The sequence below is a fragment of the Pelecanus crispus genome, chromosome 1 (assembly GCF_030463565.1).
Source record: "Pelecanus crispus isolate bPelCri1 chromosome 1, bPelCri1.pri, whole genome shotgun sequence".
In the NCBI taxonomy this organism is placed as follows: Eukaryota; Metazoa; Chordata; class Aves; order Pelecaniformes; family Pelecanidae; genus Pelecanus; species Pelecanus crispus.
Window position 1 is genome coordinate 220,429,286 of NC_134643.1, and position 27,882 is coordinate 220,457,167.

General features: G+C 42.4%; 1 protein-coding gene across 1 annotated transcript; it reads left to right on the forward strand.

Moving 5' to 3' along the window:
- The first annotated feature begins 155 nt into the window (after positions 1-155).
- Positions 156-27,569, forward strand: CCDC83 (coiled-coil domain containing 83). The gene is made up of 12 exons (XM_075727791.1): positions 156-264; positions 10,010-10,127; positions 12,420-12,504; positions 14,174-14,342; positions 14,989-15,156; positions 17,879-17,970; positions 19,136-19,204; positions 21,659-21,780; positions 22,810-22,895; positions 24,376-24,560; positions 26,376-26,552; positions 27,492-27,569. Exons 2-12 carry the CDS (start codon positions 10,042-10,044, stop codon positions 27,567-27,569), a joined length of 1,317 nt encoding a protein of 438 aa, XP_075583906.1. The 5' UTR covers positions 156-264; positions 10,010-10,041.
- Positions 27,570-27,882: the final 313 nt, after the last annotated feature.

Genomic DNA, 27,882 nt, shown 5'->3' on the forward strand with positions numbered 1-27,882 from the left:
CTTTGCCCACGTCACCCCTTGCTTTGCATCCTTCTGCTGGACCCTGGGCCCCAAGGTCTTTTTTTCCTTTAAAACCCTGTGCACTGTTAGGTTACACATTAAAAGGCTCTTCTCTGCACAGGCAAAGGAAGGCAGGGGAACACTGGCCGGTGGAGGAGCCTGAGAAGTGTGCTGCCTGGCTGCTCCAGAGCCTGTCACAGGAGCTACCAGCCCGTCAAAGGCCCATCTGCGCACACGTGGAGGAGCACAGAGGCACAAGGGCAGGTGGGGGAGCCCCAAAACCCCCTTCAGAGGCAGGGGAGCCTCAGGACCTTACAGGTGGGAGGGGTCCCTGCCCGGGGGGTTGGGACACGCTGTGGGATGCAAGGGAAGAGGATTTTCAGATTGCATAAGACACGCTGTGGGATATTCAGGGGATGAGGCAAAGGTGGGGAAAAAGGAGGGATAAAGGTGATTTGGAGAGGAACAAGCATGGGAAAACAGAGGGGTAAGGGGATAAAAGGGGCCAGTCACATGTGAACGGGGCTGGTCGGTGTGCTTGTCTGCCCATGCCCTGCGCCTGCTGAGCACCGTCTGTCCTGCCTTCTATTAAACTCCATTTCTACCTTTTGTTTTGGGGGGGAGCGAGCGGCTCTCTCTTTTGCGTGCATGTATGTGTGTGGGAGTACTACTTCTGACCTTTTTGCTGGGTCATGTCACAGGGGAGGGGCAAAACCTCTGCCATCTTACCAACAGAAGGCATTTCTTGACATCTTTAAAAAGTAAGTCTTAAAAATAGTTTTAAAAGAATTTAAAAATTCTTTTAAAATGTAACAAGAAAACGTATACCGAAGGTGTAAACTGTGAAAGGAAACAGTGTGGGTAATTGAGCTGTATATGGTGCTCTCTGTGGTAAGAAAGAGATTGGCTTGATAATAATGATCATGAGGAGATGGTTTTAAAGAGCAAACGTGCACGAACAGGGCCTGATCATTTTTCTGCTCTTTTGCTCCAAGACAAAACAAAGGTAAGTCCCGCTACCACTGACCAGGGCGTCTTTAAATTTGAGCTATTATGCAGCATTGCTAGAGGTTGCTCTCAAATGCCCAGCTGAGGAAAAACCATGAAGCCCTAATTTGCTGTTTGATGATTTCTAGGTGAGAAGGAGTCTATGAATAGCTGCAGTCTTCCTCAAGCACTGATCAAGATAGTTTCTGCTTTGCAATTGATCAGAAATGCTGTCTCAAGTTTAATTAGATAGTCCTTTGTCATTGAACTCTACACTAGGTGCTTCCTGGTCCTTTCCATATGTAGTTTCAGTCTGTGACAATTGTCCTGTATGTGCACATATCTGTAAAAAGGTGAATTTGCCATTTTAAACTTGATCAGAACATGGAGCCAAAACAAGTTCTGTGTTACAGTGATCGACAGAAAATGGTTCTGGCACTTTGTATGGAAACTTCCAAACTCGCCGTGGCTTTACCTGCTCTTATCAGATTTCCAAAGTTAAAAAAAAACTAAGAGGGAAAAAAAAGTTTAAAGAAACATGAAAACTTCTCTTCCAGTTGTCAAGTCAATGAGACAGCTCAGTGGGAAACTCAGCATCAGGGATGGGGTCAGAATAGGAACCAGCTCTCTGGAGTGAACTTTGCTGTAAGACTTTTCTTTCAGCAGCACCTTCCACAGCCCATCTTAGAAGGTCTCTGAGAAGGAAAACACATTCTCCACATTGCCTCTTTTTGGCACAATCTGCGTTTTCTGCGTTTCTTTCCCTCAGGGTGCAAGGCTGAGAATTGTGGAAAGAAATGCCCCAAAAGAGCAAAGGCTTCTCCTCTGGTTCTAGAGGGTGTTCACAAAAGGTTTAATTTAATTTCTCTAGTTACTTAAATAGGCAACTGCTCAAATGGCCTTTTTATCAATATTGATATTTATCAAATACAGAAGGACTTGCCAGTTCAAAACCAGCCCTAGCAATACTCTGCTGCCTTACGTTCTTCCTTGTGACAGGCATTTTGTTGGTGGAATACAGGACTTCTAGAGCTATATCCTCTGTTTCTGCCTTGCTCCCAGGTCCCATACCTTTCAGAGCCCTTCCCGGGTCCTACATCTGCCTCCTCAGACTCTCACTGGGCTTTTTCTATATGGCTCAGGAGAAGGTGGTCTTCCTGGTCCATCCTTCCTTCAGTATAGCCAGAGCTGTTTGTTTCTTCACCAGGAACAGCCCGTCACCTTCACCCATCTCAGGGTGAGATGGAGAGCAGAGGAGCAGGTTTTAAAAAGAGCAGAATAGGACTTCCAAGGCTTACTGGAGTATTCAAACACCTCTTGGGTATTTTGCAATAGAAAGAACAGGGATTCTCCTTCCCTCCTCAGGTCTTCCCCAGGCTTTTCTTGGGCAAGCCCCCACTGAGGGTTAGGCAAACCAGAGCTGAAACTCCCAGAAGTGGCCCAAGGCTGCACCTCCAGACAAGGTCTTGTCAAGAGACCCTGGGTCCCAAAGAAGCACTCCTGGGTTCTGTTCAATGCGCCATGCTTTATTCTTCTCTGCTGATTGCACCAGCTCTGTGGCAACGCAGCCAGCCAGCTCTTTGCAGCCTGGATTCTATTTCCTTGCCTGTGTGGTCTTCCTATTCCTCACTTTCCTGTGGGATGTGCTCTTCAATGACGTCTTCCTTGCTCTGAAGGTTTGGCAGTTGTCCCTCAGGACCCGAGCTGCTGCTTGCTGCATGGTAGGATGCTTGTCTTCCTGCAGCAAGTGGAGGGCTGAAATGGCACAGGAAGATGCATCAATGACTGTGAAATCCCAGGTCGGAACAGTCACGCCTTCCCTGGCTTCCCGAGCAGAGCAACACTTGAGAAAGCTTGAAAGCCTTCCCTGGGTTCAGTCTCATACCCAGGCCAAGGTTTGGGACAGGGCATCAGAGAGAAGAGGCAGCATAGGACAGCAGAAGGTGGTGACAACTTTCCCCCATCAAGGAGACAACATAAAAGAGGAGGGGCAATTTTAACCTACATATCCTCAGAAGACTCATACCCTGCTCTGCCAGCTGGGACATCTGGCCGCATGCATGCCCTTGAAACTCTTCTTTGTGAAGAAGGTGGCCCATCATAGGCACCACAGCCCTGATGATGGCCTGGTTGAGCTGCAGACAGGGAAGGGAGAAGTTTGCTCCAACTGAACCTCTCTGAACTCAGCATCCCCCAGACACAAGCTACCTCTTTCCAAACAGAATTATTTCCCTTATTCCTCTGGAGGAAAAGGACTTGCTTAAGAGGATAGGGAATATTTCCCTTCTTTGGTACCCACCAGCCTTCTGACTGAAAAGCCACTGGGATTCAGCTGGATCTCAGCAGGAATTCTCCAGGCCTAGCTCGTGGGAGAGGTGGGAAGGTGGAACCCACACACACAGCATTTCCATGCTCTTTAGCAGCACCTTCCAGCTCCAGACATTTTCATGGACAAACTGCTTCCTCCCAAAGCACTTCTGACGTGCCATCGTTACGCAGAAAGGCGGGTGAACTCCAGCATCGTAGCTACTGCTGAAGGGCCAGGAGAAGCAGCAACTCTCACCACTTCTTCACACTCCAGCCAGTTTCTGACCATATTTCTGACCACATAGCAGAACAAAGAGTAAATCTTGTCACAAAACTCATCTTCCCCCATTTGATGGAAGGAACATTTTTCCTAGTCTTGGAAGATTTACACCTTTTGATCACCTTTCCAGAACTCCATCAAAAGAAGGGAGGGAAAAGGTCCCCTATGTAAGGTATGTACCAGTGAGAGTACCTTGCATTGTCAACCAGGTCTGTCTCAAATGGCAGTCCCATCCTCATCAGCGTTCAGTTCTGAACCAGATTTGGATTCAGGGGCATGTATGAGGTGTTTTAATATTCCTTCCTTGGAATATTAAACTATTTCTCTCCTCCATCTTCTCTTCCTAGTTCCTTTTAGGTAACTCCTTTATACCTATGTATTTCTATATATGTATATATTATATATATTGCATATATCATGTATATTGGTTCCTGATGACCATTAAAAGGCAAATGTCACACCCATTTTCAAGGCCAAGAAGAAGGATCCAGGGAACTCCAGAGCAGTCAGCCTAATCTCAGGCTCCAGGAAGATTGTGGAGCAGACCTTCCCGGCACCCGTGTCCAAGCCCATTAACAGAGGAGCTGAAAGCACTGCCTGATCCTGGCAACACTGTTAGCCTGTGAAATACGCGCTCAAAATTATCATAATATTTTCTCTTTCTGGATGTAAGACAAGACTTTCTAAAAGATGTAAGTATTGTCTGTCCATGCAAATAGAAAAAGGCAAAGGTTGCCCACAGTCAAGTTTAAGCACTGTTACTTTTTGGCATAGTGGGATTTAAATACATCCAAGTTAAACATCTTGTGTTACCAAGTACGAAGGTCAAGGCTGCGTTTGTGTTTGCCAGCTGACTTAAGACACCGTTCTTTCATTTTCCCTGTTTAATGCCTGGCTTATATGTTAGTTGGCTACTGTGTCCTAATAGCGTCATTTGATCCATAATATAGGACAAGGAAATTAAAAGTCACTAGTTTTTTATGATTTGGATTTTTTTGTGTTTCTTTCTTTGCTTTCTCATCTGAACAGTTATGTGGGGCCACGGAATGAACATAAACAGCGTCTTCCTGCTGTCTTCAATATAGATGCATCGCAAATTATGATCTCTGCCTATAGGACTAAAAGTGTTTTGCTCTTGCTTTGATGAATATGCCTTAATTACAGAGACTGCTGTAATACATCAAACAGGACTTGGCATAGGATAACACAAGGTCCCACAGGACTGGCCAAAAACTCTGAACAAAGTAGGTAAATGCAAATTTTGCCCAAGAATGAGGACAAAGGCATTTATTATAGTGATTCACGGTTTATTTCTGTGGTAGACTACGGCTCCCAGGTTTACGTGGCTCAGGCACTGACGTCCTATGAAGGAGGATGACGCAGAGAGCCCATCTAAAACCAACGGAGGCCCAGTGGCCAGCAAGAGAGAAGCAGAAGGAGTTCGGGATCAGCCCCCAGCTCCCCTTTCCATCTCCTTATGCCCTGTCCCTAGCGCCGGGGCACGGCTTTTTGCGCAGCACTGCGAAGGGGCTCACAGGCAGCAGGGCATGGCCGCCTGCTGCCAGGCCGCAGGAGCTTGCTCGGCCTCAGGACGGCTCGGGGAGCTCGGCCCTGAGCAAGCGGCTCTGCAGCCGCGGGGGACCCACCTCACATCGGCGTGGAACCGCAGCCGCCCCTGCAGGGCGTGGAAGCGCTCTGTTTTCTCGAAGCTAGCTGCAATTTTACTTCACGATTTGAAGCCTGCCATCACCGGGACCCGTTTGGGTGAGACTCAGGCCACCCCATGACCCTGTGCCACACGGCAGTCCCTCTCGGCACTCACATTACCCCCCTGCTGTCGCTAGCGGTTTGCTTTTCCCGTTTCCTAAGCCGGGTGCCGGTTCAGGCACCGCGAAGCACACAGGGCGCCGCCGCGCCGCGCTGCCCGTGAGGAGCGCCTCGGCCCTCGCCGCACCGCGCGCCGCGGCCTCGCTCCCAGCGCCCGCCGGCCGCCGCTTTCGCGCGCTTTTCCCCCGACGGCCGCTCCCGCGCGCCGCCGCCAGAGGGCGCCGCGGCCCCGCGGAAGGCGCCGAGGGGCGGGGGCTCCCGTTGCCTTGGCGACCGGTAGCCCTCGGCCTCGCGGTGGCGCCGCGGCGGGCCCTGAGTGACCGGAGCGGGAGCGGCGGGGCCGGGGCGGCGGCCGCGGGGGAGAAACCGTGCGTGGGGGCGGCAGGGGTCGGGGCGGTCGCCGGGTGCCGGGGGGTGCGGTGGCGACCGTTCGGACCTTGAGGGCGCGGGGCGGCGGGCGCAGGCGCCAGGAGGGGGACTTGGGTGCGGGCGGTGGCAGGGTGGGGGGAGATACCGCAAAGCTTGGCTCAGGAGGGAACCTCAAGGCCTGGAACTCTTGGGTGGTGGGTGCTCAGGGGTGGTGGGGGACAGCATGGAGGGGCTTAGGCGCAGGGTGACAGTACCAGGGGGGTCTGACGGCTGCAGACAGGGGGGCTCTGGACGCTGTGAGGGGTGGCCCAGCTTTGTTCACTGAGATGTCTGGTGGAGGGGGGGGGTTGCAGGGAATACCTGCACAGGACATGCAGGAAGGGTTAGGCAGGAAGGGATTGAGGGCAGAGGGAATTGTTAGCCTGCTTTGGAGCTTGGGAAGGGGTTACGGTGTGGCTGCAGAGTGCTGAGGTAATTATTGACGGGGACTGAGGGAGGAGGCTACTGATGGAGTTAAGTCCAGTTGGCAGCTGGTCACAAGCAGTGTTCCCCAGGGCTCTGTTTAGGGGCCAGCCTTGTTCAATATCTTTATCAACAATCTGGATGAGGGGATTGAGTGCACCCTCAGTAAGTTTGCAGACGACACCAAACTGGGTGGGAGTGTCGATCTGCTGGAGGGTAGGATGGCCCTGCAGAGGGACCTGGACAGGCTGGATCGACGGGCCGAGGCCAGCTGTATGAGGTTTAACAAGGCCAAGTGCCGGGTCCTGCGCTTGGGTCACAACAACCCCATGCAGCGCTACAGGCTTGGGGAAGAGTGGCTGGAAAGCTGCCTGGCCAAAAAGGACCTGGGGGTGTTGGTAGACAGGCAGCTGAACATGAGCCAGCAGTGTGCCCAGGTGGCCAAGAAGGCCAACAGCATCCTGGCCTGTATCAGGAATGGTGTGGCCAGCAGGAGCAGGGAGGTGATTGTCCCCTGTACTCAGCACTGGTGAGGCTGCACCTCAAATACTGTGTCCAGTTTTGGGCCCCTCACTACAAGAAAGACATTGAGGTGCTGGAGCGTGTCCAGAGAAGGGCAACAAGGCTGGTGAAGGGTCTGGAGCACAGGCCTTATGAGGAGCGGCTGAGGGAACTGGGGTTGTTTAGCCTGGAGAAGAGGAGGCTGAGGGGAGACCTTATCGCTCTCTACAACTCCCTGAAAGGAGGTTGTAGCGAGGTGGGTGTTGGTCTCTTCTCCCATGTAGTTAGCGATAGGACGAGAAGAAATTGGCTCAAGCTGTGCCAGGGGAGGTTTAGGTTGTATATTAGGAAAAATTTCTTTATGGAAAGGGTGGTCAAGCATTGGAATAGGCTGCCCAGAGAGGTGGTGGAGTCCCCATCCCTGGAAGTGTTCAAAACACACGTAGATGTGGCACTTTGGGACATGGTTTAGTCTAGTCTACCCTTGATTGGTTTAGAGTAGACTTGGTAGTGTAGGTTAATGGTTGGACTGGATGATCTTAAAGGTCTTTTCCAACCTAAACGATTCTATGATTCTATGATTCTATTCTATGATAATGCAGCTGCTTGAGGTGCAGGTGTAACAGTGTGAGTGCAAGTGCTGGTGTGGATGGCACTGATGATAGCGATTGTGCTCATGTGAGCAGTGAGCTGCCATACAGGTGGTCCCTGCGATGAGCATCTGGAAAGTCACAGTAGTTGGGTCGCAGTGTCTGGGACCTGCTTGCTTCTTCTAAGGATGTAATGGCAGCGTGGTTATTGACTGAGAAAGTGCTGGTAGCAATAGTGGAGGTCTGTCAAGAGTTATGCCTCGTGATTTATTTGTTTGGGAGAAGAAATAAATCTTGCCCTCTGCAAATGCTTTCCTGCTGGTTTAAAATCTGCAGTCAATTCTCAGTCCCCCTAAATATGTTCCCTTCTCTCTCATGCGTGTATATTCTCTATGGCTTGCAAAATCCAGCAGATCTGTTATTACAGCATGTTTTTTTACCATGTTGTACAGCTTGGAGGCTTTCTTGTTGCTCCCTGCACAGGAACAATTTCATAAATATATCACTGGAGCTCACCTGGGGCTGGAGTTCCAAAAAAACCTCCAAAACCTTTAAGTACTGCTGCTCAAAATTTTGAGTTTGTATCCAGTTTTAAGCAGGGGATTTTATTATCCATTTAGTGGAAGGGACAGACATAATAATAAAAAAAGTTAGGGATTGCTTCAGTGATCTTCCATTTCTGAGGAAAATCAGTAAAATAAATGCCCAAGTGAAAGTGGAATCAATACCACCCCAGTTAACTCTTCACTGAAGAAGGGTGACAGATTCTTTTTTGTACTTAAAAAATGTATCCTGCACTTGCACATTTGGGCTGGAAATTTCAAAGGGGTCTAGGGGAGCAAAGGACATAACTTCCTGTCTCAGTGAGATTTTTTCTTAACTCACTTGGTCTTTTTTAAAAATCTCCATCTTACACCAGTCGTGTTTAGTATTTTTAAAAGTTTCATGAAAAATACTGTATTCAATAAACTGAAGCTTAACATGAACTGGTATCTGCAAAGGTTGTGTGTGAATATTAAGAACTTAATATGGCTTCAGACTCAAGTGGATGCTCAGGTACAAAAGGATTTTTTTCTTGGATGGTAAATGTGAGTAAGGTTTACCGCAGTCATATGGTGATACTGTGACACAGGCATGATTGTATTGAAGTTCCACAGTAGATGTGTAGCAACCATTAAAACTTTGATCTGGGACACTTCAGAAGTTCAAGACTTTGCTGGTGGGAGCCAGAATTTTCCAGGTTTCTGTGAATGGAATTAACTGTATCCGCAACATAAATAATCAGGTGGTGCAAAGACAGTGATTGACAGCTCTAGACAATTGTCCCTATGAGTGTGAACTTTTTCTTCAGCAGCAGAACAGACAAAATCTGCGCAAGCAGGTTTCCAGCAGAGTGGGAGTAAGATTCTTCTGGATAAAACATTATGAAAAAGATATTCCAAGGTCTAAGGAGCTGCGTGGGGACATAGACTCCAAGGTACATTTACCCTTTCTTTCACTTACCCTGTAGGGCTGCCACACAGTGAGCATTCCTTTTACATGCCTTTCTGCAATATACAGCACACACTGCCTGCCCTCAGCACCCTCACTTGTTTCACCAGCAGGCATCAACTACTCATTTAGGGTAGAAAGTTATTTTGTATACAGAAAGCTGACATTGCCTTGCCTCAGGGTATAGTGAGTGCAGCGAGAAGGCATGTGCCAGCATATGGATTAGAGTGCATCTGTCGATAGTTGGTTTAACTTCATTCCCTTGATTTTACATCTATTTGGCAGGCTTGCTATGTGGCTTTCCACTGTTTTTTTTCTGTTTCCTTGTGCTCGTTTTAATAGGAAAAGTATCCAGCCTGCTGTATTTAGTCACAGAACAAGTTGGGGTCAGTTTTAGCTATTAGAGTGATACCTGTTGGAATTTACAACTTGAATTCAGAAAAGCAGTTTAATATGAATACAGGTTATATACAATATTTCTACTCATTCAGTAATAAACCCTCCTATGTTATATGAACTAATCTGGTTTTGGCATTTGATTATGTGGCCGTTAAAAGTGAGGAATCTTCACAAGTGCCCTTTTCTCATGACTTTTTTATTTTATGTAATATATGCTACCAGTTCCATTACAGAGCTATTCATTGTCAGTTGAATTCTGAGGTTGGTAGTTGTGACAACACGCCCAGGGAGTACTGCTGACATGCATATCCCTTCAGAGAGTGGTTTTGTTCCAGCTCTGACAATGAGAACTGATATCAGAGTTGCAGTGAAAGGCAAATATTCATAGTGCTAGCAGAACAGAAGGAGAGGGAAAGAGATGCATATTAACAAGTGGACTCGATAAAACAAGCCTGATAAAGAAACAAAGGACTGGAAAAGAAACAACTGCTTGTTTGATTTGCAAGAATATAAAACACAGCCCACAGCAAGGGATGCAATAAGTAACTAGCAATAGAGGCCACTGTTGACGAACATATCTTTACTCAGGACAACACTTCAGGATGTCCCAAAAACACAGGCCTGAGTGCTGCCCTGGGCAGGATTATTGTTGTCAACAAAACATCTTGTTTTGTGTATTTCAGAACTGTTAAGAACTTGTCACAAGTGACAAAGGCTGGTGAACATATGACATTTTGTAAATCATTCATTTCTCTTCCCCCCGCCTTCTTTTCTGCTTGCCCTTTCCTCCCTTTAGATCTAACTTCCAGCACAAGTACAACAAAAAGCATGGAAGAGAAGAAGAAAAAGGAGAAACCAGAAGAGCAACTTACAGAACCTGAATCAGCTTTCCCAGAAGCCTTACTAGAATTTCAGTAGGTTCAATATATTTAACTTTTCACTCATATAGAATATGTGAATCGATAAAGCAGATAACAAAGAGAGCTTATCCAATCCAGTGCCTGAGCTGATTGACTGTGGCAGTTGTGTACTGTTCTTTTGTTTTCTTGGTTTGGGTTTTCAAGGTTATTTCGGAAATATACACTTCTTAAACTATACCTATAAGAAAGCATTTAAGTGGGTCAGAAATAATTTTATGCCATTAGGTTATAACCTGGGAAAAAGAGTTTTATTAAAAACAAAAAAAACCCCACATTTTTGTCTCTTAGTAGCAACCTCTTGATCAGCATACTCTGAAGTTGCAAGATTGCATTTGATTGTATTTTTTAGGATTCCTTGGTGTTCACAGAAGCATGTAGTCACTAGCCAGAACCTCAAGACCTACAGTTTGCTCCCTTGGTGCATCTGACAGCAGAGCACAAAGGAAAGTGTTTTATTTTGAAAATAACAGAGGCATAACTTCAAGGTCTCTTAAAGTCAACCAGAGAAAAATAAGAGCCAAGAGGGAAATATCTGAAGTAGTTACAAAGTAGTCTGATTTTTTTTATCTCCAATCTCTTGAGCAGATGATTAAAAGGAGAAAAATTAACCTCTGTGACTTTTTTCAGAGAGACAGAAATTAAAAGGGAAAAGCTTCAACGGCATCCAATATTCAACAATTTTCAGCATTTAGGGAGCAAGGAGTAGTGCCTTGGTGTAGAAATGAAAAGTGGGGTAAGCAAACTGAAGAGCAACCACAAATAATTTTAGTGACATCTATAGGAGTTCTCAGGGTTTATGTGGGATTTTCTGTTTCATTTTACCAAGAGCAGTGTACAAGTTTCCATAGTGAAACAGACCAGATTTAGCTGAATAGTATCACAAATAAATACCACCCAAAAAGTCAACAGACCACCCCCTCTATTTTGCTAAGAAATAAGCAAACTATTACTAGGCTGAGAAAAAAACTGCACCACTTTCTGATAAAATTGTTGTTATGCATATTCAGATCTCCAAGCAAATGACTCATTTGTCTGAAGAGTCTTCCACTGAAATGGGTGCTATACTGTCACAGGATATTTAGTTTCTGCAGCAACAGTAGGGGAAAAAGGGAAAAGGGAAAAAATACAGAAATGGTTTAAAATGGCAGGTAATTTAGGAAGTCACACTGTGTGGCCAAGCTGTCATCTCTGTCTAATAAGTGACATATTTTTCCTGTAGCCATCATCACCATACCCCCATCTCTCCGTTTTAGTCTTTCTAACTAATATCCTTGTACTTAATGGAAAACCTGAAGAATACCTTGGAGCACACTGACTCCAGAGGATGCAAACCTAGTAACCTGAAATTTGCATGACTGAGTGACCCAAACTTAGCCAGGAAAAAATTATCTTCTTTTAACACAACTTGATGCAATAGGGAGGGGCAAAAAACCCCCAAAACAAAAACTCAGGGAACAATAGCTGTTGAAACAGTAAAAGATATTGTATAATTGTAATACTTGCCCCTATTGTGCCATATGGTAAATTAATTCTGGGAACAGAGGGAAAGTTTACAGAGAATTTTGCAAATAGACACCATTTGCAATCCAGCATTTCTCATTCTAGAAGAAAGAACACCAGAAAAAAAATACTTATTTTACAGCTGTGGCAAAGAGGATGACAAGCGTTCTATGAAAATTGTGAAAGCAGTGAGCTATTTCTTTGACAAAAATGTATAAGCATACCTAGAGGATACTACTCGGGCTGCTGTCCCTATTCTCTTAGCACTTCTTAAAGGCTAGCGAGTTCTTGGTGTACAAATGCAGTTTATGAAGCTCAGCAAACCACATCTGCAGAAGAGTTGAATCCCGTTTAATTCTTCAGTTTGGGATTCATCTGACCTATGTCCGAGTGAGTTGCCTAGGCTTCCTCTATAGAGAGTGGTGAGTAATAAATATTTCTGGAGCATAAATAATCTTGTCCCAAAAGAGACCTGTGCAATAGCTAAACCACATCCAGAAAGAATAAACCAGCTTAATCCTCTCTAGTGGTTACAAAGGAACAGTATAATCAGGGAGTCTGTTTCTTAGTAGGAGTATGAGATCCAAACTAACATGAAGTCCAGATGTATATGGGCAATCATTTCTTTATGTGTAGTAAGTACACAGTGGTATCTACACAAATGAGTCAAGCAACATGATACAGAAATAAACACTTCAGTAGTAATTACATCTAATCTAGCTTAAATAACATTCCTCTCTCTTCTGGTTTTGTAAGAACGTCTCTTTCTTTACTCTTCCTCCACAGAATTGAGACAAAAGAAGCAGCAATTGATCGGGTTTTGTTTGATCTGAAACAAGTAGAAGAAAAGAACAAAGAATGTCATGAAAGAGTAAGTGTCCATGCATCCTTCTCCCAACATATTTTATATGTGGTATTTAACTCATAGATTCAATTTTATTCTTTTAATCCTAATACTACAGTCACTAAAACTAGTCATTGCAGTGAATTTCTTACAGTCAATGAAACTAGAGTGAGTCACTTTATGTGCTAAAAGTTAAAGTGTCATCTGAATTAAATGTGACATAAAGCATAAATGTCCTAAATATAACCATGCAGAAAAGTTGCTGCGGGAGTAGAACATTGCAGAATAGGACACAGCAGTAAGGTAAAGTGAGTTCAGTGAAAGTGTTTTCCAATGCACACGAGATCCTCAGTAACCGCCTAAGTATTTAATCTTGCTCTGCAGCAAACACAGGACAGCAAGCCCCCTTTCAGTAGGTAACTTCACTGCAGTACATTCAGAATAAGGTTGTGTAACTGCTGATTGCACCTGAGTGACACTATGAAGAACCGTATATAGGAACTGTATATAAAGAACTGTATATAAAGAACCGTAATATGGCATCTGATGACTGAGAGCAGTCAGCCTGGAAAGTGGATATATATACGGTCACCTAATGAAATTAATTCAAATCACTCAAAAATCCTTAAACTGGATCATGCGATGAAACAACATTGCAGCCTGCACTTCCTATAGCAGTGAAACATTGAAACAATCAATGTCTCTCTGTCCTGCCCATGCCTGATACTTGTCCTGCTTTTGTAAGTATCCATCAGTTTAGCTTTCCTTGCTGTTCCTTTCAGTCTTGAAGCCTGGATGGTGTTTCCTTTGTGGCTTTAACTATCATTGGAAGTGGCATTTGGCTCTTCTGTCTGCAGACATCTGAAGTCTCTTATGGTTATTCCCCCAATTTGCTGCTATTTCATGGTCTGTCAAGGACTCCTTCGTATTTCAGACTGTGCAAAGTACTTCAGGGCATGCTTGAAGCACTATTGGTTTAATTTATCCATGTTTTGACAGTTCTTTGAGCTCCATTCTTTGTTTCCTGCTTAATGTTTCTGAGTGGTTTAGAGTTAATTCTTCTAGAAGTGAGGAATTCTTGAGACTCTTTCTACTGCATATTACTGTTACGGTTTGGCTGGTATGGCTATTTGCTCCTTTATGGTATCCTTTGGGAACAAACCTACACAATCAGTAATTTCAGATAATTTGAGTGTCACTTTGAGAGGGTCATGGCAAGGGGTTATAGTCACAGTTGTGGAATCAGTAGGTGTAACTAATTCCAGCTCTGACAAGACTCTCTACTGTGGTTATATGCAAGTGACCTGATTGTCTGACAACATTTCTACATGAAGGTGGTACGCTGTCATGAAGAATGTTGAAGTGAAGTAACTCCTACAAATAAATATTGTTATTAAACTCACCCACAAGGAACTTTCTTTCCAGGCAATGGAGGACTATTGCTGTGCTGCACCAAGTACAGCAGTCATTTGTCTCTCATTTCCTTGTAATGATCTTGAAGTTACTGAGAAACTTCTAAGACTTGCAGACTCTCCCTTCCACTCCATCCTCTCCAAATATGAAGAATAGGTGTTTAGCTGAGTGTTTTTGCAGTGCACTAGGTCAGATTTTACTTTTCTTCATTTAAGTTTGTCACTTTGAAAACTAATTTGAAAATGTTTTTATACATGCCTTTTCTTCTGTTGTTCTTTCATAGAATGACCTTCTGAAGGAAGAACAGCAGGCACAGATCAGACGCATACTAAGACAAATAGAAGAAGAAGAGAAACAACAAGATGAAAAGGAGGTTGTAACTAGGGATGATGTGGAAGAGTCACTGAAAGCAAAATGGCAGTATGTTAAGGACAAAGAACAACTACTGAAAGGTATGTTGTGATTTTTGGAAGTGTGATGTGCAGTTTAGACAGTTGGGATTGAATACTTTTTTTTTGCATTTTACATACAGATTCAACTTCCTTGTTGCATAAAAAGCATAAAGCTTTTCCTCCCCAAAGTTAAGCTCTCTCAACGTGGTATGAGATTGTGGAGGGCTTCTAAGTAAATCTGTTCATTCCAAATGATGTATATATATTACTGCGCAAGTACAGAGGCTTCATTTTTTCTATAAAGTTGAAACTCATGAAAGCCCTATGCACTGGTTCCACTGGAAGATTAGAAAAAAAAATTATTGATGGCAGCAAAAATGACCAGTTTTGATTGTTGAAAGTTCTGGCTGCCATCCCTGAGATTCTCAGTGGGAGACACATGTGTCTTTGGTTACAACATTTCAGTGAGAACTGTTCTCTCCCCCTGGCAGAATAAGTTCAAGCTGTTTTCAGCAATGAGGGTGGCCCTTGACACTACGTGAGGCCATCATGTTGTAATGTATTGTAGTGTAGAAGAATCACCCTTCTTTCTCCAGTCCCAATGAAAGCATCTTTATTAAAGAGTTTGATGAAGTCATAAGAATTATGAACTATCAGTTTGAGAAATTGATAATGTACTTGTCTTCTGCTGTTCTTATTTTAATAGATCTGCACTCCCAAATTGAAGAAACTGGCCAAAGACTTTCAGTAAAGCAGGGTGAGAGGGATTATTGGTTGGAGTACAAAAATGTAGGAAGTAAAATACAGGCCAACAAGATTATGAATCTGGAAAAAGACATCAAGGAAGTCAAAGATGACCTTCACAGGGCTACAGGTCAGCTTACAGCTAGTGTAATGCAAGTCTTACAAGCTCGTTCAGTATTACTTCTGGGAATTAATTAAATTATAAATTTAGTTTGATGTCAAGCTATAATAATGTATATCAGCTTCTCCAAGAGTGCATCTAAACTAGGCTGCATAATCCTATGAAATGGAAGAACTCTATCTCCATGAAAGTCCCTTTATTAAAAAGTCTTACAAAGTTGCAGAAGTTATGAATGCTTAAAGAAACTGATAACCTTGTCTTCTGATGATTTTCTTGTAAAATATAGGCAACCCATATTTTTAAAATGTTGCTGTGAAGGACAGCGGTTTTCTAAAAATAAGTCTACATGTATTTAGGTCGCCTACACACAGCTCTGCCTTAGCAGTCATACTTGAAAATGTTGACTCCGCTCTTGTTGCTTCTCATCATGCTACAAGCATGTCACGTGTTGAAAACTCCTTTGACAGGAAAGTAGTACGAGCTCATTCTTGGAACAGTCTTTTGAATTGAGTGTACTGGTTTCAATGCAGAACTAGAGGGAGCTGTTTAGCCAGTGGTCTGACCTTTGCCTCCTAATTGCGGACGGAGTCTTGTGTATGAGGGCCTGCAAAATTGCCAGTGCAGACATATACAAATACTGGGAACTGTTTTGATGCTGACACAACAGTGGAATTAATTTGAGAGCTTATGTATTCTGGTGCTGAGTGCTTTACAAAGATTTCTTTACTACTGCATTATTTTAAAATCATTGAAATATTTTGTTGTTGCATAACCCGTGCTTCTAACGGGAGAAGGATGTCCTGGTTTTCTTCCTTTATGTCCCTCTCAGTATGCATGACCATAGCCAAGCAGCTGGTAGTAACAGGCAGTGACACTGCTCTAAGGGTCTCTCTATATTCTGTGCCAACCATTACCAGGCATCAACTACTGTGGATAAGAGCCAGCTAGCTATCTTTTTGTCTCTTGAAACGTATTTTACCACGATTAAGATCTGCACTGTGTTTTCTACATTGCCAGAGAGCTTTTCAGATATCCGTCTCTGTATTCAGGAGAGGTTGATATTTTTCATTATGCATTTTCCGTGTTCTTAATCAATTTAAGATTTTGTTATACAGCTGCTGAAATATGAAATGAAAAAGAGAATGGGCTTTTATACAGAATGCCAGAATGAGCCAGTAGGAACATTCAGTCTGACCTCCTGCATGTCACAGGGTACAGAGCCAAAAATTGGTGGTCAAACGGAAGTATATTTATAGAAAAGCTGTTACAGAGGTACCTATAGCAGTTGCCTAATTAACATACTGCAAAACGATGCTGCCAGTATGATGTGAGCATAATATTTTACTCAACTTCTTAAAATCAAATTTGTGAAGTGGCTGGGGAGTACAGTCTTCTAGCCTACAAAAAAAGCCAAAAAAGCCTAACAAGCTTCCAGAGTGATGTGGCAGCAAATTGAGCTTGTTCGTTCCTCGAATGTGTAACAGGCTTAGGGAATAAACATAGCTGAAGAGGTTTCTGTCTCTGTAGTTACCACTGAAGGGCTTGACGCTGGCACAGTTCATGTGGTCTGGAGACGACATTTTAAACAAAATTGCTGAAGGGGAGAGGAAGCAAAAGAGAGCCATACGCTTACATGAGGTCTGGGGAAAACAGTGTTGCCATGAGAGAGTCAGGGAAAATAGCCTCCTTAGAAACAGTAAGTATGTCTGAACAGTTCCTCCTTTTCTTCATTCTCCCAGTACAACTCAGGTTGTTTAGCTGTCTGAAAGAATGAAAAGATGAATTAATTATAGCAAGTACTTCTATTTCATTCTGCCAAGTCTAGATGGTGGATTGATTAAGGCAGGCCAGCTTCCACAGTGTTAAATTAAGAACTAATGCACAGCTAATGCACCTTTCACATTTGGCTGCCTTTGGCTCCACAGTGGGTCCATGACCAGATACTCATTTACAGCCAGATCAGCAACAGGCTGTCTGCAACACAAGTGCAGAACTAGGCTGACTTTCAAGCCTCTGGAGCAAGTATGAAGTGCCTTCCTTCAAAGAAAACTACTACAATCTCATTCATTCCTTCAAAAGGAGAAAATACCAGGCAGCAGTGGGCTATTTAGAATAGCACAAAAACAGCTGAAGGGAAGGATGCAATAACTAAATAGCAAGTGACTAGGACTTGAAGCCAAACAAATTCAGTTAGGCGTAAGACACGCTTTCTGAATAATGACCACAAGTAACGATGAAAGCAAATCATTGAGGCAATTGCCACATTCTCCATTTTGTCCTGTTGTCAAATTAGAACCCCCTGGAAGGCTTAGATAAGTCAGAAAATTTATTACGCTCTGTATAATAACTGCCTGAAAAAAATGCCATGTGCATAAGATGATCCAATATGCTGCTATACCTAAAAAAATAAGTTTTCTAAGCAAATCTCTCACATGACTCCAGGAGCTCTGCTACTGATAGAGACAATACTTTGGCAGAGAATTGCTCAGTTTATTAGCTGTTGTAGCTGCAAACAGAAATGTGTAAGCTGCTTCAGATTTCTAGTTTTGTAGTTAACACTACTGCCCTTTGGGTTCAGGAGGACAATTTCTATGGAGAAGGATGTTTGAATCCTTTTCTGTGGAGCACCTATGCATGTGATGCTGGCTGATAAGTTCCAGTTTAGATTATCCTGTTGTCAGGAGAAATTGATGTCAGATAATGATTTCTGATTTTCTTTTTTGCTTTGAAGAATATTACAGAAATGCTTTGAAAGCAGTGAAAGAAGAAAAGGACAGACTGGTTGAGAGGCACATGAAGTTAAGTAAGGAACAGGCGCCTGAGGTATTCCTTCTCCCTTTTTTAAATGTGCTAACTGCATCATAGTTAGGATTCATGTACTCTGCATTAATAATTATTTTAACTCGAATTAAAACTTGGAACTTTTCTAATAAATTGAGAGTAAAATAAACTGTAAATCTTCTTACTAAACATGGCATTGGTTGTTGTTATACACACATGTACTTTTTTTTTTTTACATCAGACTAACAATGAGTAAATGTGAGGGCATTTTACAAATGCGGTATGGGAAACTGGGACACCATGCACTGATATGACTTGTTCAAGAACACGTCACTTTTGCTGTGACCTGGATTTTGATGTTTGCATAGCCTTCAAAATCAATAACACACTAAGAAATTGTCTGCATGGAAATATACATCAATTTGGGAAAAAAAAATGTTGTTTTGTACTTGTAAAGTACAACATTTTTAAAATGCCAAAATAGTGCAGTCTACAGTAAAATTTAGGCTTATTGACATATAGATATTTTTGTCATATCTGCCAGCTCTGGTTTGCAAACGTGATTTACAATGTATTTATGGTGACTCGTTACACACACAAAATGCAAAGCATACTTCGGTACAAGCCACTGGTTGGGCCCATTAGGTGTTTCAACTCCTTGACTTCAGTGCTGGGATTTTCAGTCATGTGAGAATATAATCCACAGGACTGTGTTTATGGTGATCTACAGGGGCATCTTCCCTTCCACTTGTTCCTTTCCTCTTACTGACATCAATAATTAAATTACAGCCTTGGCTTGTTAGCATGGACCTCTACATATTTAAGTCACTTGTCATAGATCAGTACTGCTGCATATCTGATTTTGCTTGGGTTTTTAATAGCTAAAGGTTTGATTTCCTGAAAACAGGAAGATTTGAGCAATGGTAGGAACATAGCAGAACTTGTTAGGCAAAAAGAAAATACCCTATTTTCATATGGGAGGTTATAAAATATTGGTAAATTGCTTGACATATAAACTGCACTAGGCAGGATGATGGAGAAGAAACAGCTGGCCTTGTGGACTAAATCCCCTTGTAATCCCTCGGGATGCTGCAGTCTGTTGTGTGGAGCTTTCTTAACTATTTCCTGCTAAGGTTCTTCTTTATAGTGTGCAGCACTGTCAAAGTCCTGCTTTCAGATGAGATGATCTTAAATTGTGTTTTCTCAGAATGCTGTAAGATACTTGGACAAAGACAGTCGCAGAGAAATTGAAGAGAATGAATGGCTAAAAGAAGAGGTAAAAGGATCACCTGCATACAGTTTATCATGGTAGTTCAGCTTTTAAATACCACGGCCTACAGTCACAACTGTTTCCAGTGATGGGCCTCTGAAGACCCAGGAAAAGGAGAGCAATTTTCTTGTAATTAATCTGTAATCCTGAGTTGCAAATAGTGTATGTGGTGAATAAAGGTAAAAGGTGAACATCTACTTTCACAAATGAAGGACCCCTTTTCCTGCCCAAGCAGTTATATGAAGGACTACAACGTTCCATACAATTAAGTATTTATATCTTTGGAGACTGGGATACTATATAGTGTAAAGGCTCAACCATGTAAGTATTAAAATTCTAGTGCTGCCATATTGAAAGAAAATGGATATGGATGCTGGAAACATTTTTGGAGAAAGGGCTTGAGACAGCTTTAAATGGGAGATAATAAAGAAACCCTGGAGATCACTGAAGAGGGGAAAATCAAAATCATATATAGTTGTAATTGATTACTTGATAGCTTTTATACTGTCCTTTAATGGCAATTTAGAGCTATATATTAGATAGTTGTAACTTTTCTTGTCAAGAAAAAACTGTTTTGTGAGCCAAATTTAGGAAACTGATTTTTCCCTGGTTAAAGTTTGATTGTGTTTTTTTCCAGTCAGTACAGGTTCTTTGTTGCGATCAAATCTAAGGAAGAGATTGGAGGGAGGAAATACCCGTCCCCACCTTTACAACCTCACAGTTTAGAACTGAACAAAACTTCTTGGGAAATTAATAAATTAACTTATTATTTTTCAGTGCCACATCAACAAACCTGGCAGAGTTTTCTCCCTTTTACTTACTAGTTTAAGATACTTGCTAGTATGCAGGGATGTGGCTTTCCTTCTTCCCCTTAATGAGCTCTGAGCCTACATCTTTGACTTTCCAGGGAGGGTGTCCAAACCACAGCTTCTGAGGCAATGAGGTAGGGGTAAATAAGAAAGAATTAATGTTTTAATCTGTATAAACAATCAGGAGCTCAAATCTATACATCCTGTCACTGAATGAGTAGGAATTCCCTTCCCATCTCCCTGTCTCACTGAACACTTAAGAATTTTACACACATTAGGGAGTGTCAACAAGGGCAATCCACTCAGGAGTACTCCTATGTCCTGACAGGCCCTCGCCTCGGAGTTGAGGGATTTGGGTTTCTTTCCTGTCAGCTAGAAGTTTCCTATGTTATGAATTAGTTCCCTATGTTACTAGTTTCCTATGTTATGAATTAGTGCTTTGAATTATTGTGGAAAACAAAACTATTATCACTAACTTCTCCAGTCATCTGAATTCACCCATTCATTTTCTCTGCTTTTCTTATACAGATGAAATATTTTCTTCCAGGCTAATGTTTGTATGTAGCTGACAGACTCTTCCAGTATTTTCTTTTGGGGAGATAAACCAAAAATTTCACTTTTGTCCCTGTTCAACATCATTTATCATTTTTTCAGTTTGGCCACTGAACTGAAAAATGACTTACCAAAACAGCCCTAAACTAGTTACCTCCAAGTTTGAACAGATTTGGAGACTTCAGTCACATTTTTCCATGGTTACTGTGTCACATCAAGATGGTGCAAAGCTGCATCACCTCATCGTGCCAAGCCACATCCTGTTACTGGTTAACGTCCTGTCATTTTCACGTTTTTTAATCCCTGGGAGAAATGGGAACTCGTTTTTAACTGCAAATTTGGATGATTATAGCTGGGTTAATTTGGCTTTGGTGAGAACAGATGCTAGGTACTGCTTTTAAACATGTGCATATGTCTAAGATTTCTGGGAAGGTATCCATCCCATAGTACATTCCACTTTCCAGTGAAGGGGTAAGAACTTGCTGGTACTTCAGGAAAAGTGAGAGGAATTGTGGGAACTGAATAACTGGTATCCTTTGGTTAATACAACTTCGTGGCAATACAGGGCGATTACCAGTCCAAAAGAAAGTAGCACCTGGGGTTTAGTCAATGTCGTGGCTAACTTGGACTGAAAGCTTCACTAATTCTGGGTAAGAAGGTTTTGTGTATAGGCAATTAGGTATTAGAAAAGCAACACTTGCTGAGCAAGAGCCTGAATTTAACTCTGCAAAGAAGGTTTTTCTCTCTCAAAGCTCTGATGTGAAAGCAAAAAAGAAAAATCCAGAGCTTCTGTCTACCAGACCTGTTTGGCTACATGAGAAGGTTCTGCTACCAGGGTTGCATAGCCCAAATGTGTGGCTGTGATTGACAGAGTTGTGCCACTAAAGGGTTCTCATAAAGGTGTGAAAGAACCAGAGAGGCCTTCCCTTTGCCTGAAAATGTGTCACTATGTTTCTCCACCAAATGCGCAGTCTTGCTGATACAGCTGCATTCTTTCTAGGTATGTGCTATTAAGATAGTTACTATGAAAGCTCTCCAAAATGGGCATAGTCTTTCTAAGATCATCCTTTTTTTTTTTTTTTTTTTTAATTGTGAAAAGGTTAAGATGTACCAAAAGGAAGTAAGTGATTTGAAAACCTCTATTCAGCTCCTGGAAGAAGAAAATATCGGTTTAGTGACAAAACTGATTGATAGCAGGCTTCAGAATCTGAGACCACCCAGGTAAAATGATGCCTTTACAGACTCAGAAGTGATTAGTTTTTTTAAAAGATAATGCAATCTTCTGTCTCTAGAGCTATTTGGGCTCTCCCACAACAAAACCAAGGTAGTTTCCTAGTTGAGGGGAGGCAGGATTTGACTGAGTATGTGTGGGACTTGTATCTCTGAAGGATGACAGTGACATTGTAACCTCCTAAATACCAAAATTCAGGGAAGAAACTGGGTTCTTTAATAATCTATTAAGACTTAGTGACACTCACTTTCTTTTAGTGGGGATACCACTGGGGCTTGGAAATAGTTTCTTTCTGTTGTTAATTGTCTCAGACCCAGCTTCTCAACCCAAGTGCCAAATAATAGATTTTTCCTTTGCTGTTGGTAAAATGTTTAAGGATGTGAAGATTAATATGCAAATATATGGGGGTTTGCTATCTCAAGTGAAACAGACAACGTGGTACTGAGTAAGGAAGAGGCCTTGGGATAGGTCTGTCTGTAGTATTAGTTTTTTTCATATTGAAATTATTCAACTTATTAAATTAAGATTAATATAGCTGCAAAATGTCAACACTAATGGTATCAAAAGCACAATGTAACAATGGGAATGATCCATCTTTATTTTCCAGTCCCAGCTCAGTGATTTTAGCCATATTGCACAACAAAGTTCCAAGTCTTAAGAAGTGACCATTTTTCTCTCTTCTCCAAACTTTGGACTGCTTTTAAGTGAGAGCTGCCAGCTGTGGTTTGAATCTTGGACTGACTGGAGACTGTAACATTTGTTTTCTTTTAGTCTCATGGACATAGTTGAACTTAGGCACTAAGAATAAAAAAGAGCAGCGTATTAGCCACTAAGCTACCTGGCTGCCTCCATCGCATTTTTAAAACATTGCGCTATTCTGCATTTGTGGTTAAGCAGCAAACGGCTTTCAGAAAGGGTGCCCTCCCCGCCCCCCCCCCCCCAAAAGGTTGCACAGGACAATTTAGAGAGAAAATTCAGACCTCTAATATGAGTTTCACTGTATTTTTTTAATTTCATAGGCATCTGTTTCTTACCCAGGCAGCTGGCTTGCAAGATGAATTTCCTAAGGATGAAATGAAAGAAGTAGAGTATAGAGAGTATGCAGGTAATGCACATGCCAGCAGCTTATAAGAACTGATAAGTCACTGAACATTTAAATACTGTTTAAATCTTGAATTTTTTATCAAACTGCCTGTTTTACACGGTGAACACTTAATTTCCCACTTAATTGCAGCCACCACAGCAATGATAGACTGTAGTTTGTGTTAAGAAGACAAAACCACCTAAAATACAGTTTTAAAATTGAAATTGGTGTTTAGAATCTTGGATGTAATTACTCATATAGAGCTAGCCTGGAATGTGGTTAATAGGATCAGCCATCTTTTATGAAGATATGATTCATATCTTAATCAGTTATTTACTGGTCCATATCAACATAATTTCATTATTATCTTGTCCCTGAGAGGACACTCTGGAACTCTACACTGGCTTTCACGTGAAGTGTACACGCACTTTACAGTCATTCAGCTCACACAGATACACCGGAGTTAATTCTAAATGAATCCCTAGCAAGAGCAGATGAAGCTGCATGGAGCTCAGCCTGAATTGAAAATCTTGGTAAGCAGTACTGACTCTCCATCTGTTCTGGTAGGCATGCCCAGAAAAAGGATATGCCATGGGGCAAGAAGGACCATGTGAGTCTGCTTATCTGTTTAGGGTGGTTTCTACAAATTCCCTTAGTATCGGATGTTTTATTGTACATCTTTGTGTGAGTAGAAGAAAGAGGAGGGGAAAAAAGGACAAAATTAAATCAAAGAGGTAAGTAGCAAAAATTGAAGCCATACAGTTACGAATACATGAACAAGTTCTGATCACTTCCAGCCATAGATGGGCCTTTCTGGAACCATCAGGCACCAGCAAACACATTGACTAGGACTTCTGAATTAGATCTTTATTTTGAACAGTTCAGCTCCATTACCTTTGCTAGACCTTTACAATACTTACTGGGAGGAGTAGGTTTGGTTCCAATAAGCTGGGGTCAAGTCACTGTCCCGGGCAAACATATAACTTGGTAGTCCACATTGAGAATTGTCTGTCGTCCTGAGAATCGGTCAAATCCAAATGTGAGCTCTTCAGGGGAGTTCTAAGTAGACGAGCTGTCTTTCAGGATCTTGTATATTTGTACATATAGAGATACACACATGGATGTACAAGACGTTTATACTTGTTTTTGCTGCCTTTCCTATTTTTTTTAACTATTCAGGGTTATATATGATTTAAATTGAACTGATAAAAGCTCATTTTTTTCCCCTGCCCCATCCCGCAGACCCATTACTTCTAACTTCCAATCAATTTCTGTCCCTGATCTTGATCAGAAATTGTGAACAGAAATAAACATAGAAAAATCAGTGAGCAAAATCAACATTTGGCTTGGTTTGCCAATTAAAAATCCTACCAAGCTGTTCTTTACATCGCACTGGCCAAGCCACATTTAAGATTGCAGGCAATGCTCATACCAAGTACTAAACCTGATCTTCATAAAGCTTAACAATTACGTACACATCATTGTTCTTCTCTTTAAAAAGCAAAGACAGATGGAGATGAAAGCCTCAGAAGTGCCACAGTCTCCTGTCAGAAAAAAAAGGCCTTTGCAAAGATTCAGTCTAAAACAGAGAATGAGAAGCCTCAAGAATGTGATGAGGAACTGTGGGAAAAGTCCTTCACTCCAACTCTTGATAGCTTGTTGTATGAAGATGAACATGATTTCCAGGTATGAATTAAAGTAATCGGGTCTTTCACTGACACAAACATATTTCAGTAGGGAGCATGAGCTACTGCCAAGAGCATTCTATTCCCAGTGGTGTTACGGCAGAAAAAACTCCAATGTCTTTTACCTAGTGTACAATTCAGGTGCTTAATCACAGGCATCCGGTGCTATTTGAGATGGTTAGGACACTCCCAGTCCTTCAGATGCTGGGCCAAAAAGACCATAGGTTCTGTGTCATACAAGCCAGCCTTACGTGGATGTTTTGGATGCCTTAGGACATTTCTGATAGCACAAGACACATTGTTTTGGCAATTGAATTGTGTTCTAGGAATTGCATATGTGAGTGTTGGGATGAAATCCCCCCTACAAAGAATTCTGAATGTCACCAAGTGACTGTTTTCTATGGTATTGCACAGATTCTTGTTTGCTTGGATGCTGGTCCTTTCAGAACTTATGTTGCATAGTAGCATTAAAGGATCAACAAGTCATTTAATCCTTCAACGGAAAGCTAGGATGAAGGTGTTCCTGGGTGAAAAATACAGCGGTTGAGAAAATAAAAAGGTACAGGTTATATGTAAATAGACAGAGTTTGTGTGGTTCTCAAAAGAGGTGGTAGCACCTGCTCCAGGAGGTTTTTGACCCTAGGTTGCAAAAAGATGTTTCCTGGGTGCCATTTGATACTACACTCTTGAGTTATAAGGACTTGAATACATTTGTAAATGAACTAATTGCTCTCAGAAAATACATTACATCGTTGATTTCTACTGCAAATTAAAGACATGGTGCAGACGGCAGGGCTGGCTGTGTAAAGATACATCTCCATAATGATTCTTTACTATTGAATATTCTATTCAAACACACTCAGTAATGATTTAAAAAAAAAATACCAACAACTCTTTTTCTAGAAATTTGGCATTAGTTTGATTAGTACCCTGCAACTTGTGTTCAGAGGAATCATCCTGTTGCCTTGATCAGAGACTAACTTAGGGAGTGGCTATGTCCTGAAGAGTCATTACATAGAAAAGCTGAACATTTAGCAAAAAGAAAAAAAATCATCCAGGTGTTTGTTTCCTTGCAGTTGTTGCCTTGGGAGAGGAATACTAGCTTTACTTTCTGCCTGCTGTTAGCACTGCAGAGCCACCCCACTGAGGGACATAGGTGCTGCTGACATTCTTGTACTTTGTAACAATGCAGGCATAATTGCAGACAGTGGAGTTGCATGGGCAATTTATCAAACAGAGGTGATCCAAGAGCTTGCACTGTAGGCTTCCTTCTTCCCTCCCCCTGGCCTTGGCTGTATGGTCCCACTCCCACCCTTAGGGAACCCATAGTGCACATCAGCCTTTGCTGTAGCTGATTCACTCGCTAACCCGGCAGAAAAGCTTGCCTTTTCTTCTCCTCCTGAATTAGTTTTCTGTTGGGTTAGTCAACCAAATTGACTCAGAAGTTTGGAGAAGAGCGGAGCCAGCACAGACATGATGGAAGCACATGGCTGGACTTGGACCTCTCTCTGTTGGCAGTAGTGAGCTGTTGGATTAGTTTAATTCCTCTCACAGAACTGAGCTTGGGAGCAGAATTTGGTTTGCAGGGAAAGTGGTGTTGGTGAAAACACACAGGAAAAGAAGAGGGCAGCAGGGCTGCAGCCTCCTAAGAAGAGCTGGCTTGTAAGCCAAGCCCATTAACGCTGGCATTACCAACTGTAGCAAGCCCAGGGCAGCATCTTTACAGTTGCTTTTAAAAGGAAAGTTGCTGGGGTTTTTTTGAAGAACAGCTGCTTTTCTGTGTAATTGCAGAAGAATATTATTCTTTCTTCTTAAGGAATACTTAAAACTGGGTCCTCTGGAGACAAACCTACTGTGTGTGGTTGGAAGAGCCATGCCTATTCATAAAGAACCAGAAGAAATGCCAGGCAGGAGCCACGCAGAAGATGGCATTATTGGTAAATCAGACAGGCACATCACAGCTCAGATGATCAAGGCCTTATCTAAAGTAAAGGTTGGTTAAAAATAGACAAGCTGCACTGTTAATATAAAAAAGTAGCATTCTCAGTTCATTAAATATTTGCTCTGTTCTTCAAGGAGTGTGTGGCACTGGGCTTTGTGGAAACTATTTTGGAGTGCCCGAATCATGATTTACACATATAAGTTTAATGAGAGGTATGTCTGTGTGCAGATGGCTAATTGAAGGGTTGCCTTCCTTACCACTGTGAGAACTCTTGTGCACTTCTTGGGCTTCTCAATCCAAGTAGCTGCACATATATCTAATAAAGGAGCCGAGTTAATATTTAGTTTTTGCGGCCGTCACTTGCAGTCTGTCAAATGTGGAATTCCCTCTTGGTCAGACACGGAATGGGTGAATGCAGGCTGCCATAAAATCTAGACCTGTTACAAAATACTGAATACCCTGCTAACGCAGAATCTAATTTATCCAAGCATAATTCAACTATTGCTGGAAATTGAATGTTTGAATGCATTTTATCTGTCTCCATAAAACCCCTGCTTAAATATATTGAAATAACCAAAAATTAATTGAAAAAAAAATAAAAAAACCCCAGAACATAAAAATCATCAAAGTCTTTATTTTTTGTTTGTTTGTTTAGAATTGGCCAAATATGTGGTGTAACCCTGTCTCTTTGGTTTGTGGCTAGGCTCTGTGGACATATATCTTAGTGCATTGACTCGGTGGGGTTTTTTCCCCAGTCTCATTGCACATCCTGGACACCCTATCAGGCGTATGCAAGGCAGTTACTTGTGTACAGGCACAAGTAGGCTTCTGACCTAAGCATTTCCTATTTAGAAACTTGTGAAAGCATTGAATAATCTGATTTAAACCCCTGATGGCTTAATCAGCAGTTTGGAATAAAGCTTTCTGAAAAACTTAAACATTTTAAACAATCCGTGTCTACGCAGCATCTCATCTTATCCTGTACTTCAGTGCAAACATTTTTCATTTTTCAAGCGAGCCCAGACACTCCTGCCCAGGAGGTGTCTCCTTGAGTTGCAGGTGAGTTGAACTGTTCTCCGGGCTCCACTGACTACAGCTCCTCAGAATCTGGGCTCACAAGCAGACACGTAAAGGTAGGAGCCTTAATCGCAGACTGAATCTGACTTGTGTGCCACGTAGCAAACAGTTACATGAGTTTGGATGTGTCCCTGCTGTAACCCAACGGAGTTACCTCAAGGACTGAGGTGACTCCTAGTGCTCGAGTGTTGAAAGAATGGGGATCGTGCTTGCGAGGCGGCAATGTTTTCAGCGCCACAGAAGCCTCCCCTTGGCTACACTGGCTTTCTTTGAGTGAAGTGCAAGCCCCATGAAATGGCTTACT